At 38.2% G+C, this 16,834-nt stretch overlaps 1 protein-coding gene across 1 annotated transcript in view; it reads left to right on the forward strand.

Moving 5' to 3' along the window:
- Nucleotides 1–16,834, forward strand: part of COL14A1 (collagen type XIV alpha 1 chain) — a 124,819-nt gene that overhangs the window by 16,973 nt on the left and 91,012 nt on the right. The window contains exons 5-7 of the mRNA XM_009277215.2: nucleotides 14,121–14,276; nucleotides 14,986–15,105; nucleotides 16,515–16,679. Coding sequence (XP_009275490.1) covers nucleotides 14,121–14,276; nucleotides 14,986–15,105; nucleotides 16,515–16,679 — 441 coding nt within the window. The remainder of the gene's footprint in view (nucleotides 1–14,120; nucleotides 14,277–14,985; nucleotides 15,106–16,514; nucleotides 16,680–16,834) is intronic.

The following is a 16,834-nucleotide window of genomic DNA, read 5'->3' on the forward strand; positions in this document are numbered from 1 at the left end:
TGTCATTCCTCAAAATGACATGGTATACATACCTGAGTTTCCTATTACAATAACTCTTGCATTGAGGTCACATCAGTCTTTGGATAGTGATAGAAATGAGAGGTTCAGTAAACTTGAAAAATACACTGCTTTGCTTTCTTCTTCCGATACTGCTATCACCTTTTATGCAAATAAGCTTTGACATTCACTCTGCAGCTGTTGAATGGCACTGTTTAAGCAGAGTAGGAAAAAATCCGCAGAGAGGTATATTAAGATACTATTCAGCAGAAGAGACTAATTATCTAATTTATTAACTTGTCTGTTTAGTTAATGTTAGATGCTTCAGTAAGTATTACTAGACAGTGTGAAATGAGTGCTATGAGGTATTTGACTAAGCCACAGGAATGAATACCTTCTGAACTTCTGCTCCGTTGGCCGTGTTTCATAGTTTTACTCACTTCATCCTGGCTAATGTAACTGCAAATGTTGGTTTTAGTCATGACAGTTTTCTGGTTTTTTTTTTTTTTTTTTATTACTTACTGTACTCCTAGGCTGTGGAATTCATTAACTACATCTTTACTCAACCTATAATTGGCCTTACTAACAGTGTTTCCCTGAGCTTTCTGGAGGGCACTTTAACTCTTGTATTATGAGCAAGCAGAAAAAAGAGATCGTAATTATGTTGTGTGGGCATTTTTACCCAGTGCCATTCTGTTCTTCCTAAACAGCCCTTATCTTCTCAGCCCTTGCACATTAATCTGCTTCTGCAATCTGAGGGTAAAAGCAAAGTATATTGGAAAGTACTTGGCTCTTCCACTGTCGATACGGTTTCTCTTTTTGTCTTGCGTTAGGGATCACTGAATCCTGTAGCCCAGTAGAAGCATGCAGGGTTGCCCCAGCTCCATGCCCCGAGATCCAGTCAGTAGCAAGACTGAGCATGTAGTCCCAATAGGTCTGGGGTGATCAAGCACAGGGCTTGGCCAAACAAGTACTAACCAGCCACCTGTGTAGATGTAACTGGCCCCCTTTATCCCTTTATCTTTCTGTTTTCCCATGCTTGTTCCTCCCCAAACTACCTTGATCTCCCCCTTTTGTTGCTTTTGGTTCCTCCCCTAAACATATCATACTAAATCTTGTACAATCCCCAGATACTGTTTCCTGTATCCCCTAAGTCTCATTACCCCCTAAGCAGTAACCCCCACCAGCCTGAACCATGAACAGGCCATGTTATGAATTAAGAACAAGTTATACAAATGTGAGTACAAGTTATAAAAATGTGTTGCTGATCTTGGAAGATACCAGCAAGATGAGACCCCTGTAATTAATGTTTAGTTGCTGGGTCTATGCTGTACTTAGACAAGAGGCAAACACTGAACTACTTGGCCTGAGGCTGCATAATAGGTGAAGCACAAGGTCACCAGGGAGGTATCTTGGAAAGTTTAGCTCATTGTGCTATGGATGATCAATGCTTATTCCAGGAGTTCATCAGATGAATTTCGCTGGAGGAGAAATAGCTAAGCTTTTGTATCCTTTGACTACTACTTGCAGCTTGGATTTCCTTTTGCAATGGCAATACTTTTATGGACCTGGCTAGGATCCTTCGGCAGACTCCTGCTTCCTGCCTCCCACGACTGGAAAACCTGATAGAAGTGTCAGCACTGACATGGACAGAATTCTTAAATGCTTTTCCTTTGCCATAATTTTTGTAGCTGCTTTGGAGAAAACCAAACAAGCTACATTGAGATTGCAGCATTTACGTCTGCCATCTGGCCAAACTAAATAGCCGTTAGTTTACTTGCAAGTGTGTTGAAATCATCTGAATAAGAGAGAAAGATGTTCTTGAGACAAAGCAAGCTTGAAACTGGAGACCCAGAAGTGGCTATGAAGGCTGGAATTGGGAAAGGATTCACTTTGAGTAGTGCACTTTGATCCTTACAGAAGAAATCCCGATTGAAGTGAGATCAGAGAAGAGAGAGAGATGGATCTTAATATAAGAAGGGTCTCGTATATATTTTGTAACTTCCTTGTCTGTTTTGGATAACTGTAAAATTGTGAACAATTTTATTTGTTTACCTTAGCCTGGTTTAAGATTGAGTATTAACACGGAGGTTGCTGGATACCTTCTTTGATTTGTGTATGCCAGACAAACTCTTGCTTTGTTCAGAAAATAAAAAGCTGGCATTAGAAATTATGGCCAGTCTCCATTCTTACCCAGGGATTCCACTTATCTCCTGGCTCCTCCTTTCTGTAAGAGGAACTGCTTTTCTTCCATCTGTCAGTATGTTAACATCATATAAACGGTCGTGGTTGTGCATTACCTCTCATACAGTGTTCCAGGCCAGGCAGAAGCTGGAGATTGGACAGATTGCAGTTCTGTTACCCACAGTCTTCCTCCCTGTCCCTCTTTAGGAACTCTCCTTGAATGCATCTGCTTCGTTGAAAAGTAGTCACAGTGTTGACATAGATATCTAGAGAATCTGTAACTCAGGGGGAAAAAAAAAAGCTTTATAGCTCTTTTTCTACTCTCTGAGAAGAAAAAGAGTGGAAAAAGAAACAGCCTCTCTTGGACATAAACATAAGTTTCAATTTTGTCATAAAGTAATCCAGCTCCTACTATCAGAACTGCTCAGATTCATAACCCTTGAGTTATGTTTGTCCTCATATCTCTGCACAGTAAATATGTATAATGCTTGGTAAGTCTGAACCATTACCAACTGAAAACCTCCCGTCTGGGCTTTTTTTTTCTTTGGTAGCTTTCCCTAAGGCATTGACCTTTTTTTGTGCATTCTAATCTTAGATGAAGTGGGAGACTGCTATTCACGTTCTTGAATGACTGATTAATAGAAGCTCAGCTGAATGAACCGTCCTTCATTCACTGCAGGCTGCTTTTCATCTCTTCAAGTCATTAGCTCTTGAGCATGCATCCAATCCACAGTACGCTGGCATGGCTGGATTCTGCTGGCAGCAAGAAGCTGTTACCTTAAGTCAGATTCAGGGTGTGTGTTGGCATGTTTCGTTATTGAAATACTTTTGTTACTACCATGCTGAGACACTCCTTAATAGTTCTTCATCATTTGGCAGCATGAATTCTCATAATTTGAAGTCTGTAGGCTTGCTTGTGATTATGTATATTCTAGGTAAATATCTCTGTATATTATGAGTGATGATTGTCTTTGATATGAGACACTATCTAGTCTTTGAAACTGAAGCTATGTAGTAACAAGTTGAAACTCTGGGCAGTTCTTAAAATTTGTGTGGCAACCTTGAAGGGAGAGTCAAAAAAGCTTTGGTGATGCGATAGCAGACTGCATCAGCACCCTCTCCTACATTAATAAACACTAAAGTGCAAGACCAAGACCCTCCTGTAAGAAAACTATGATTGTAAAGGATTGGTGCATTCATCAGCAAACTCATCTGTCATGGATTTGCATTCCAGTTGTATTGAACACCCTGATGAACAAGCTGCATTGCTTTGTGCTCTGGACAGCAAAATGGGAGATTAAGGTTAACTTTTTGGTATCTCTTTTTAGGGACTGTGATCCTTGAGATGGCCTTGTCTTGAATGCAACCAGAAGGTGCTGAATCTTTTGCTTTTGAGCTGACTGATGTACAAGTTCCCTTTCAAGGCTGTTCCTTACAGTTTGAGAGGGGGGGAGCCTAGTTTCACAGTCTGTCTCATTCGTCTGATACTAACACTGTTGATCAACATTAAGCAGGAGCTTGTAGTGAGGAGAGATGATTTCAGGGTCATTTCCACCCTCACTGCATAATCTGAGGGTCTTTATGTTCTTTCTGGATCTGTTGAGACAGGAGACTGATTCTGGGCTGTCTCATGGTCAGCACCCTTTGCCTGGTGCCCTGCATGCCGACAAAGCCGTCGCCAGAAGGAATGTGGCGACCCAGACGGAGCTCACACGCAAGCATACAGCTGTCCAGAGTAAGCCTTGGTGTTACAACTGAGCTATGCACCTTGCTTAAAAAGCTTCTGGTTAGTAGCTGAAACAGAACTTACTTACCTGACTGAGTGGTCCATGTTTTCCACCTCAGAGGTGTTCTCGCCTGTCTGGTTAGCTGTACTGATTTGTACTAGTCTGTCTGCATAAAATGAGGGAGTCCTGTTTCCTTATCTGACTGCTGGGTTTCGTGTGTGTGTCTTTGGCTCTTGAAGTGTTTGGCTCTTTATTCCCCAGTAAGTGGAGCGGTGGTATTCTTGTACTAGGCTCTCCTGGAATCCTTAAAGGAGTTTCTCTGGAGCACCAGCTTGATGCTTGAGCATATTTAGTTTCCTTGTATGCAGGAAAGTTAGCAGAATTAGGGCTGCATAGTGGTGCAGACAGCTGTTTCAGAAGTAAATGTTAGTCTCAGCAGGGTCTTTGCTTGGGTTTGGTTTGTTTATGTGGTTAAAAATGTGTGGTAAAATTTCTGGTCTTTTGCACTGATCTTTCTAGTAAGTATGATAAAGGAAGGAAAACTTCCTTTTGTGAGCGTAGGAATGGTAGCTCCTTCAAAAAGACTAAATCGGCTGTGGCCTGTGAAATACCACTCGTATCTCATCTCTTGTCTCCCTGCCTTGTATCTCATCTCTCCCCTCCCTACCCTCAAGACCTTTCAAACTCAACATCCAAATTTAGCTCAATACCCAGGGGGCAGGGAGGTGGTGTCAAACTGTGGCAGATGTTTCTGCCTTAAGAGCTTCATAATGTTTAGTGTTTTTTTTGTTCTCTAAGAAGTAGTAATAAAGCATCAGTTGCAAGCAATAATGATGTATCTGTTAGAGCTTGGTTGAGATACTTTTATGACTTTGATGGGGCAGTTCCGTTTAGCTATACCTTAAAAAAAAAAATGACACTCAGAAGTTCATGGTTTGTCTCAACAGAATCACAGGTCCTTTGCCAGCCTTGCAACTGTTAGTATTTTATTAATCTGGGAATAGGAAACAGGTGGCGGGAGGGAAACCCTGAAACTGATCTAATAGAATGTAATTATGCAACGCTTATCATTTATTGGAAAAAATTGAGCAAGAACAACTGAAAAATTATTTATTGAATATTGATTCATTTTTTTTATTGAATATTGCAGATTTTTTCTTTGGAAAAAAATGAAAAAGATCCTCTGAGTTCCGTAGAACTATTTTAATAAATTTTTATATGGCTGCCCTCACTCTGCTTTTGAGGCATCAGGGTGGTTAAACTATACGTGTGCATATTGAAGTACGTGGTTTTAGTTAGGGACCAGCAGTTTCATTTTGATTATGGCTATTGTAAATTGCTAAACTAAAAATAAACCCAGATGTCTAAGCATAGTCTGTACCTTGTGATAAGACCCTTCTTTGGTTTTGACAGCTCCCATAACAGTTGTATATTTTGGGTAGCAGCCAGTAATTTGTCTAGATTAATTAAAATAATTGTCTTTTCCTCAGTGTAAATTTTAAATTCACTCTTACAGATTTAGAATTTGCCATTGTTTCTGGAATATGTTTTAAAAAATATCATATGCCATGTAATCATTACAGTCTTATTACTTCCTATGCAGACCTTTCCTGTAAAATCAGATTAGTGTTTTTCTCATACATGTGCAAATTAAAGATTAAAAAATTACCTTCTTCTGTAGAGTGAAATTGTTAAGAACATCCCTGTACTAAAGTCTTCAGGATAAAGTTCTGCATTAGATTTTTGGTTTTATTTTTTTTAAATGCAGTTGGATTTGGAGATAAGACTAGTCATTTTGTTTTAAAGCCTTTGAAACACTATAAAGAAAAGTGGCTATAAATGGCATTGAATGGAAGAAAATATTCAGTAAATTATTGAGACTTACTATTAGTCCTTCTGTAGTTTTAAAAATTTAACTATACACGATATATGATATCACATAACTGATGTGCCTGTATGCGTTGTTTATCTGTCTAGCTGGATGGTACGGTAAGTACAAGATCAAAGAAATAATAAGTGAATGGAAGAGACTGGAATCTCGGACGGGAAGAAATGTTGCAGGCTTGAAGACATTGGTGTAATCTGCCTGAGGGGAAAAATATGCAACATGGCTATTTAGTAATTTGTTTATGGTAGGGAATAATTACTTTAGTGGATGAGAGAAATTTGAAAGTCTGTGAACTAGAGGAAAAGAAAATCAAAGGTTATCTTAAATGCTCACTTAGGACAAGATATCTGTGGTGTGTTTATTGCTGCTTAGCCCAGTGATCAGGACTTCAGTACAGTGCAGTGGCACAGACTTTTGGGATTCTTCTGTTCAATACTCATTGAGACATAACCAACCAACCACAAAATCAAATCCTCCAAGGAAGACTTTTTTGGTTTAATATTTGTCTGCTTTTGCTTAATAGCACATATTTTAAGAGATTGGGAATTAAATATTTAAACTAATGATGGTAATCTTATTGCCAGGGTCTCTTTGCATTGGGTGACTAACTATCAACTACATGGCTCTGGGGGCAGTGGTCAAGGGCATGCGGGTTCAGGTGGTCTTCTCCTTGATCCCACTTATGAGGGGAAAGGGCCTGAGGAGGACTGGGCAGATCCTATAGGTCAACAATTAGTTTTGCAGCTGCTGTCAGCAACAAGGTTGAGGTTTCTATGACAATGGGACTCTCTTTGAGGCTCAATAGCTGCTTGGAAGAGATGCGATCTATCTAAGTGGGGCAAAATCATCTGTGCTAACAGGCTGGCCAGCCTGGTGAGAAGAGCTTTAAAATAGAAATGATGTGGGAGGGAGATGAGAACCTACAATCACATGAGGACTGGGATGATGGGAAAGAGCATACCCTCAGCAAGTTTGCAGATGATACAATACACATTGGAAGGAGTAAAGAAGGCAGAGCCAGACTCTGCTCAGTGGTGTCCACTCAAAGGACAAGAGGCAGTGGACACAAACAGAAATAGCTGTAAATTCCATTTAATCAAAGAAAGCACTTTTTTTTTTACTGTGAGGATGGTCAAACACTGGAGCAGGTTACTCAGGTTGTGGAGTTTCCATCCTTGGAGACTCTTTAAGCTAACTGGACATGGCCCAGAGCAATCTGCTGTAGTTGTCCCTGCTTTGAGCAGGGCAGTTTGACTGGACAGTTTCAAGAAGTCCCTTCCCACCTCCACTACCCTGTGGTTCTGGGAGTCGGAGTTTTTTCAGAATAGGGTGTTCACTCAGACATCTCTGTGAATTAGACAACGGATGATTTGTTACATTCGAGAGGGCACGAATTTCATCCCAAGCTTTTGTGGATTGACACATGACATCCAAAATTAGTGATGCTTCTGAAGATCACCACGTATTTATATTTATACAAGCGTATACGTTAGTTACATTATGATAATATCATTTCAAGAAATGCTTTAAGGTAAAATAGGGACTTGAATTTGAAAGTCTTCTGCACTGTAACTGTACTGCACCGTCTTTTTTTTTTATTTTTTTTTTCTTCTGGACACACTGGCCACAACATCATATGTACCTGGATCTATAATGCTGGGCTGTAATGGAACAGTGCTGTAGCAGTTTGCTTCAACTAATTTTTAATTAGTTCTGTGTTAATGACTTTCATAGATATGCAGCTTGTTCTCTCAGGCAGGCTCTTTTCTGTTACTTTACCTGTTGTGTTAAAGCTGCAACTTAGGTACAAGCTCAGGCACAGACCAGCTCTTTATCATGGTTTAGAGGATTTATGCATACAGCTTAATTAATGTTGAGGATTTCTGAGTGCCAATTTTGTCTGCAGCCCCCTGATTAACTGCCTTCTACATAGCCAGAGAAAATGGTCTCAGGGATTTCATGCTTCACTAAAGTGAAGGGAAAAATAACTCTCTCAAATCCTGACGTATTTGTTACATAGGAATGGTGAATAAATATGACCATATTAATAAAAAAATTATAGTTCTCTGCCTTGAAAAGTCATTTAGACTTTGAGATAGCTGTTTCATTTAAAACATTCATGCACTCAGATGCAGAACTGAGAGCAAAGAGAAGTAGAGAATTATCACTGCAATCTGCAGAAGAGTTTCTTAGGTTTCATGTACTTTACAGGAGGGTTGTGGACCATCTTCAGTGTCAATCATTATGGCTAAATGGACGCAGTATCTTGCCATGCTGAAATTCAGTTTCAGGAAAGATTTCAGCAGTGTGCTGTGTTCTGTGTTGACATGTTGCCTGTTGGAAAAGAAATTAAAATAGATGTTTTGAACTCTTAGTTTAAATGCAGGGGAATTTTTAAACATGTTTTTCTATCTAGGTACACAGACCAAGGGAGTTTAGTGCTGCTATTCGGGAAGCTGCTGCAGAGATCAGGTGCTTCAGTGCTATCAATCAGCAATGGTCTGCCAGAAAACATCAGCACTTTCTTTCGTAGTTACCCTTTATATTTATTCTGTCTCTCAAGTAAATTAAAAATTAAGATGTAGGAAGGAAGTTCTAAAAGTTTTTCTAAGCTAGTGATTGCTTACTGCAGAAGTACAACTATCATTGAGTGTGTATGGAAAGGTGGATAGAAAATGGCTGTATACTTCCTTCTCTCACACTTGAGAATTATCACTAGTATATGTAGGCAATTAATGTGTTTTATCAGCTACTGCTTTAATTAGTTTTGTGGCTTTAAATTCAAAAGTTATGCTTCAAATAATGACATTTATTTATTGCTGTGTACTTTTTGAAAGAAGCAAAATTATTGAACTACAGCGTTCACAGTCAAATGTGACATGATTAGACACAACAGATTCAGTAAATCTTAATATTCCAACTCCCCCAAATAACAAATTTGTACGCCTGCCAGTTGGGCTATATTAGTTTCCTGGAACAGAACAAGGTGCATGGGAAAGGGCTGGCTGCTTTATTTTATTTAGGGTTTTTTTTCTAGGGAGCAGGGACAAACTTCTAACCTCTTTGGGCTGCTCTTTCAACCTAATGATGTTCCAGCATTTGAGTCCTTCAAATTCAAGCTATGGTTGGATCTAGTTCAAAGAAAAGCAGTTATGTTGTATGCATTTGTCTGGTCCGTAGCCTGACATATGGCATGTGTTAAACTGAGGTCTAAGTGCAATAATGATATCACCAGCACAGTGCAATAATATCAATGTCAGAAGTATGGACTAGTGAGTTGCTGAATTTTGGAGCTGAACGCTGCCTCACGTCCTTCTATTTTTTTAACCCTTTTGTTAAAAGAAGTGACATTTTGCTGATGTAGATTTATGTTGCCCTTGTCCTCAGTGGTGCTTCTGCTCAGCTGTGGTGCTGTCAATCACTGTGGAGGACTGACTTTTCTCTGTCATTTATGCTTTATTCACAAGGTATTTTTCACTTGCTTCTGTCATCAAGCTGCTTGCCTTTTTGTGCTTTGTTGCCCCATGAATGAGTCTTCCATTCATACTGTATTATTACTGACCTCTACTTGAACTTTCTTCCTCTCCTTCCACATATATTATTCAACTTTTCCACAGTGACAGGGAGTAAGAAAGGAAACGACATATTGCAGACTCAGAATTATAGTCTTAAGTTCTTCTAGCAGAAGTGTGTTTTGGCTCTTGAAAATGAGAACAGAGTTTCATACCAAGAAGAAGCAAAATATCAAATGTGTTTCTGCAAAATGTATCATAACTGCATGCAAATTGAACTGGTTCTTCTAAGGCATTGAGTCTTCCTGTGTGGCAGTGCCTGTATTTGCTGCTTCTCCCTTTGCCTTTCAAAGAACTTTCAAAGAGTAGTAGTATTAATGCCAAGAGTCAAACAGCTGCTACTGTAGTCTAAAGAACACAGTTTTGTATTTGTGTCTAAGTAAGGCTTGCAGTTTTTTTGGTCTCACTTCTATTCTTTAACATTGCTCACTTGCTCACTGAATGCATGTGTGAAAGAATAGCAACAGGTTGAAAATGCAGCCTCAGAGAGGTGGTCAGTGTTTACAGAAGCTTGTAGAACCTGCTTTGTTCTCTGCATCCCCCGTACTGCCAGAGCTCCTCCCAGTCCTCACTCTGCACTCCATTCCCTTCAATAGGACGTCTCAAGGATCATATTTTGCAGGCTCCAATAACTCTCGCCCTATCCCAGAAAGGTCTAGCTGGATCTTTTTTTCCGCGTTGCTATCATTGGCTTCACTCTCAGCCAAACTCTGACACGGGTCTTGATAGCGCTATAGCACTTGCACATTGGAATTGCAAGCAAATGTGTCACCTTTAATGTCTGGGGGCTTGAGGGATCAAAGGCAGGAAACTTCATTTGGTAGATGCAAAATTCCTTCTATGCTGGTTATTCTTTGCAAGATTTCCCTGAAACAAAGGAACTGAAATTCTTGATGATAATAAGACTGTTGGCAATACTGAAGCAGGTTTTGTGCAAATACCTTGTTCTAATACATTGCTGGTAGCCTTTAGTTGTATGCTGGTGTCTTTGGAAGTGAAATTTTGAGCCTTCATTTGCCTTCATTTGTGACATGCAGAAATGAGCAGACCAAGCTCCTTCCTCCTCAGTTAGCTTCCTGGCAGAGTGGCAAGTTCCTTTTGCCAAATAATGCTAGGAAGATTGTTAATTTATTATAGAAAGTCCATTAATTTTTTTACTTTCTCCCCATCAAACCCCTCCACCCATTGTAGGTGGATGCACTGAAGACAGTTACTGGTGTAAAATACAAAAGCTCTTTTCCTGACTTTAGGATGTTTGCAATTCTGTCATTTTCTCTAACCTAAAAATGGCAGGCTCTGTTATTGTTTGTTGTGGAATGCAGCACTTGAAGTAGAAGAATGCTCTCTGTATAACATTAGGAAACATTATACAAAATTAGGTAACTGGTCTCCTCCCTGCTGTCTTGCTCTTGAAACTGGTGAGTATTGTATAATTCAGAGGAAAGTGGTACCTTCTCTCTCACTACTGTTTTCTTGATAAGCGAGTAAAAGGGAAATATGCACAACCTGATCACAGTATTGAAACTTATAGTGGACTAAAGCACTGAGTTTTGGAAGCTTTTTTTATATGGAATTATATGCTCCTTTAAGAAATGTTTTTGAGAAAATTGCCTATTAAAGTTACGTTTAGATAGTTGAAATATTCAAAACTATCCTCAAACCCTATAGGAATTCATGACCATGTATGGTTGTATGGAAAGATTATTGAAAAAGGCATTTGCTAGAACTGGTAATGGAAACTGGCTAATCTCTGTGGGGTGTGTAAATTATTTGCTACACGCTGTGTCTTTTAGACTAACTTTATAAACTAGGATGATATGGTGTTTGTATTCCTATCAGGTTTTAAAGATTTCTGTACAGCATGTTATTCTGTTTAATATCTCACTGTTGTTTATTCCATTTTAGGGAACTTTCTACAATTCTATTAAGTACAACAAGGAGAAAGCATAAGCAAATAGTGGGTGTACAGAAGTAACAAAACCTAAATGTTTTATGCAGAAAAGATTCAACAAGTATCTCCTATCTACGAAGAAAGAATCAAATTTTCACATTCTGTGACATTGCAGTACAATCTTGGATCAAACCACACATGCTATTTTAACAAAAAAATATTTGAATGATACTATTTGCACTGATCTGATGATGTGGAAATAAAATATTGAAAGGAATGCCGTTGTTTTCTTTATTCTTCGGGTTTTGCTGCACTGAATGGATTTACTAAAACCAATAAAAGGTTTTATTCACAAAGCCATCACTACAGGATTAAAGAAACCTTATAGGCAAAACTTGATATGAAATGAGTAAGACCTAGAGTTCTAATTGGGTTTCATAGTAAGCATAAGATTTTAGAAGTAGAGAAGGGAAATACAGCCACACAAATCCTGTTATCCTCATTGGGCTATGTGATTAAACTGCTGGGATCATACTGAAAAGGTACATCTATGCTACAGTACAGCTGCTTGGATGTGAATCAGGGGTCCAGTTCTATCATTCTTACTGGGTTGAGTAGCGTTTTACTTTGCCAATAGTTCTTTTGAAGCTTAAGAAGCTAATCACGGCCAGTGTGAGAATGGCACAGTTGAACTGCATGTTAATGGAAGACAACTACTGCAGGTAATGCAGGCTGATTAACAGGAAGTTTATTTGGCAAAGATACTTAAAACATGAATTTTGCCATGACCAGTAAGTTCCTATAAAATCATCAAACAGATTCCAGTCCCGCTGAAATCAAGGGAAGTTTTCCTGTTGACTTCAGTGATTATAAAGATTTGGACCTCCTTTGGATTTATCTTCCAATTTAAGATCATTTTTCTGATACTTACAAAATGTTCCCCAGTGTTTATACATTAAAATGTGTTGCCAATTCAAATAGCGTTGTCTTGTACTGTAAAAACTAAAATAAAATATTTGTTTTGGCATCTTTGTAAGTGGAATTTTTGTCATATGTTTAGAACTTATTCTACACTGCTAGCTGCACGTAGGAAACGTTCCCTGCTGTTCTAAAAACATTTTTAGTACATGTTTAAGACATTAACTGTAACTTTATGGATTGGGTTTCTTGCTCAGTGGATTTACACTACAGTACAAATCTAACTTAATTATTACCAATTGTTTGAAGTCCTTCTGACATCAGATTGTTTTTCATTGTGAGACTATCATTTTGTCTTTAATGAAAAGATTGTCATTAATAATATGGTGTTAAAGTTTTAAGTTACTAACCATGTGGTTTATTCCCTCTCTGTAACAGGAGAGCTGCTTGTGAGCTAATGCAAGCACCTTTTTGATTATTTCTCACTGAATTACTTCTTTTATTTGCTGAGCATCTCTGCTCAAGATCAGTTTATTTCTAACAGTGTACTTGGTGATTCCTGTTAGTACCACCTTAGGTGGCGGTATCCTTTATCAACTAATTTACATAGTGGATCCTGAAAAAATTGATGATAAAAGTTGGGCTGCAGCTTACTTCACTGATCTGCAGGTTTTTTACTGCGTTCAGGCACATGATTTTCATCCCTAAATGGTTTGTGATGCACGATACCTTTTCTACTAACATGCTTTGCTTTGACTTTCCTACTTCCATCCCTATTCTATGGGTCATCTGGTGGGGAGTTTGCTGTTTTTATACTTCAGATATAAGCTCTTGTTTGGTATACCTGTGTAACATTACTCGTTCGTTTTCCCGCCCTACAATATGAATCCACTATTTCAGCAACCTTACTTTTACGGTCATGCAGCCACTTCTGTGGGATGTGGCAATTCTGTCTGAGGTTATGGAAACCTCTTCCTTTCTCTTACTTCCCTTCCTGTCATTTTCTTGAACTGAATGTGGCACTTTTGTTTAGGCTTCTCAATTTCTTAAGAATCTGTATCCCTAAAAACCTTCTTGTTGGCTTATCTTGCAATTTGTGTCTAATCTCTACTCCCATTTCCTCCAATTTCCCCATTGGTTAACTAAACCTTAGAGACTGTTAATATGCATCTCTGCTAATTCTGATCAGGTCTTTCAGGTTGCTTTTTTAATGGTCTTTTATTTTTGTGTACTTTTCCATATATCTGTAAGACTAAACCTTCATGTGGTGCTAGTTCTCGTAGATTGTGAATTTGAATCTGAGGTCTTGGCATTTCCTTTGCTGTATTCAGTGCCTCCTACTTAAGTTTAATACAGCATATTCAGCTGACCTTCAGTTTTACTCTAATCTTCCAGGGTGAGATTCACTTGTAACTTTAGGAGTCTACAATGGCAGCTAAAGAAGTTTTTCTACAGAGTTGTTGAGATGTATAGAAACACGTGCTTTTCTATGTTGACAATAAAAAGGGTCTTGATAACTGTTTTGGATGTCTGCTTCTCTAGGTAGCTCTCTGCATTGTCTACACCTAAGGTTAAGTGTCATGAACTGTATACTGTGTATGTATATTCTTGAGAATGAAAATGAACTGCTGGTTTGATTGTGTTATACAACAGTTAATTTCTTCTTTCTGAAGTATTTTATTTTTAGAAGCAGCATTTCTTTTTTGTGAGTCTCCCAACAGTAATTTTGAACAGCTTAATGGAAGAACTGAAGTGGATAACAGCCAAACTGTTCTATTACTGAATTTGGAACAAATACATTTAGTGATTTTTCTTATGTCTCACTTTGCCTATGGAAGAAAGCTTTAAGTATTAAGCTTAGTGGGAGGAGCAAGGTATAAATTTATTGAGTTACAATTTTATTGTTGAATTAACAATATTGTTTTCATGTGAATGATTTACAGGAAGCCTGTTTACCTGTAAAACTCCAGCAATTGCAGATATTGTGATACTGGTAGATGGTTCTTGGAGTATTGGCAGATTCAATTTCAGACTCGTTCGACTGTTCCTGGAAAATCTGGTTTCTGCTTTCAATGTGGGATCTGAGAAAACAAGAGTAGGTAAGGTGCCATATTTTTTCTTAATATTTCTGTAGCAATGTAAAAATTTCATGATTTCAGGATAGTTAACAGCTTAATGCTACTTATTTGTGCAAGATTCAGCCCCACCTGGAACTAGCACTTCTATCATAAGAGTAATACTGCTGGAATGTTTGTAGTATTAATTCCTCACAGTTTACTGTGATACTCAGCTTAAGCAAACTCTAATGCAATGTCAGTGGAAAAGAAAAAACAGTGGCAACAGTCTTACTGACTTCAGTCAGCATTAGATCAATCCTTGCTGTTTAATTTTCAGAGGAAGAATGTGCCAACGGATGCCTTTTGTCATGGTTTAAACTGGCTCAAATGTTATATTTTTGTTCTGTTACTTATATTTTAGTCTGTTCAAAAGCATATTAAATAAAATTGTTCTTTTTCAAAAAACAATTTCTTGGAATCTTGCTAAACTCTGAAGAAGTTGTGTACTCCTCATTTACTTTCCTTAGCACTTGAAAGAAAGGCTTTGAAAATACGTTGAGGAGTTGCCACTAAGAACAACTTTATGCTATTTTTTTGCCATCAAGCGATGTGGTTTTTCTAGTATGGTAGCAAAGCTACTTACGGTAAGCTTACTATGGTAAGCTGTTGGTAACCAAGTATGTAAAAAGTAGATACTTGAAAAAAAAAAGCTTTATTTTCTAATGGATTACCTAAATTTCCTGTTCTTTAGGTCTTGCACAGTACAGTGGTGATCCCCGAATTGAATGGCATTTGAATGCCTATGACACAAAAGATGCTGTTTTGGATGCAGTCCGTAATCTACCATATAAGGGAGGGAATACATTAACAGGTACAGCGTATGTTTTAGCTTTTGCCTTTTATTAAAAAACATATTCTGCTGTACAGACTAAGTGTTAGTGCTTATTATGAAAGGATAGGGTTTTTGCAGTGTGCAAATGGCTTTATCCAATGTCAGTGAAGTCTTTTCTGAAGTGCTTGTCTCATTGGCTTCACTGGGAATCTTTCTGGTCAGGACAGGATCTCATAAAACAAAGTGTACGTGAAGTCTCAGTGCTGCAAGTAAAATCTTTTACCTGCTAGGAAGAAAATGCAAAATCCATTGATAATGTTCATGCACAGAGCTTTATTCTGGGGAAGGAAAGAATGTTGTTTTAGTATCTGACAACTGGCAATAGTAACTCTTCAAATGATCACCTGGGGCTTTTAGATTTCCATTGACCTTTTAGTAGTTAGAGCACTGAAGCCCCAGAAGACACGTAGTAATGGATAAATGGGGGATGCCTGTCAAACTGGGAAAAATACAGTCTCTGAATACAACTCCAGTATCATCAAAGCAGCAGTTAGTAATATTGGCTGGGGGGCCAGGAGAATGATATATCCAAAGACCCAGACATGGCTTTAAGTAAATTGCTGCCTTCCTTTTTTTTTTTTTCTTTTCTTTTTTGGCGCGGCAGGAAGGGGAGAAAGAATGTGAAAGATTCTCCTTCTCTTCTGCAACAGCCTTTATTTTGGTAGAAGGAGCGATTGCTGTGGGACAAAGGACAGAATGACTCTAGTATGATTCCAGGAATGAGATTACTGTGAAGTAGCAAGTAGTAAATTATCATGATTATTCTATATGGATGTTAGAAGAAGGTGAGTTAGGAACCTTTGCTGTGGGAGACCTAAGAGAGTTTTCAGATGGGTTCTCATTGTGACATATAAGTTTGTCCTGAGGAGCAGTTGTTCTTTCTTCCCTTTAAATAATTAGCAATTTAAAAATCAGATTCTCCCTAAGCTTTATTTAAGCTTTTTTTTCAGCTTGTAAAGTGGAAAGAACAAACAAACAAACAAATTAAAGTAAGAGTGTGTGTAGTATGAGGATTTACTAAGGCATCCAGAGCATGTGCTTTCATATAAACAATGTAGGCAGAAGGAGAGGGGACTTCCTATTCTAAATTTGTAGAGCAAGAGAGAAAAGTTTATATGTTCGCAGGAAGATCAATTTAGGTTTCCACAGCTAGTTTAAAATAAACTGATTGATCAAAAGGCTGCTAAAGGTGAATGTCACCTTCTCTGTAGTTTAGGTTGCTTGTTGGAATTTAATCTTTCAGTATATAAATTCTTCTTTTATACTTATTGTTCATTAAAAGGTTTCTCAGGATTTTTAAATTGAGTGGAAAGACAAACACTGTGATATTAGCAAAATTAATGGACTTTTTTGCCTCTTAAAATCTTTTAAAATGTTTCCTTTTTTAGGTCTTGCCTTAACTTACATTTTGGAAAACAGCTTTAAGCCTGAAGCAGGTGCAAGACCTGGAGTATCTAAAATTGGTATACTGATCACTGACGGGAAGTCCCAAGATGATGTTATCCCTCCTGCTAAAAACCTACGAGATGCTGGCATTGAGCTGTTTGCTATTGGTGTGTATTCTGCCATATCCGTATATTGTGCCCCATTATACTCTGGCGTATTTGTATCTGTTGCCCTCTATGTTAAGGAAGTGTTCTTTTCTGTCTGTGTCCAGTAAGTATCATCATTAATTTAAATCTTCTTTAATATGTTCTCCAATTCATTG

This window comes from Aptenodytes forsteri, unplaced genomic scaffold (assembly GCF_000699145.1).
Source record: "Aptenodytes forsteri isolate BGI_AS27 unplaced genomic scaffold, ASM69914v1 Scaffold49, whole genome shotgun sequence".
NCBI lineage: Eukaryota > Metazoa > Chordata > Aves > Sphenisciformes > Spheniscidae > Aptenodytes > Aptenodytes forsteri.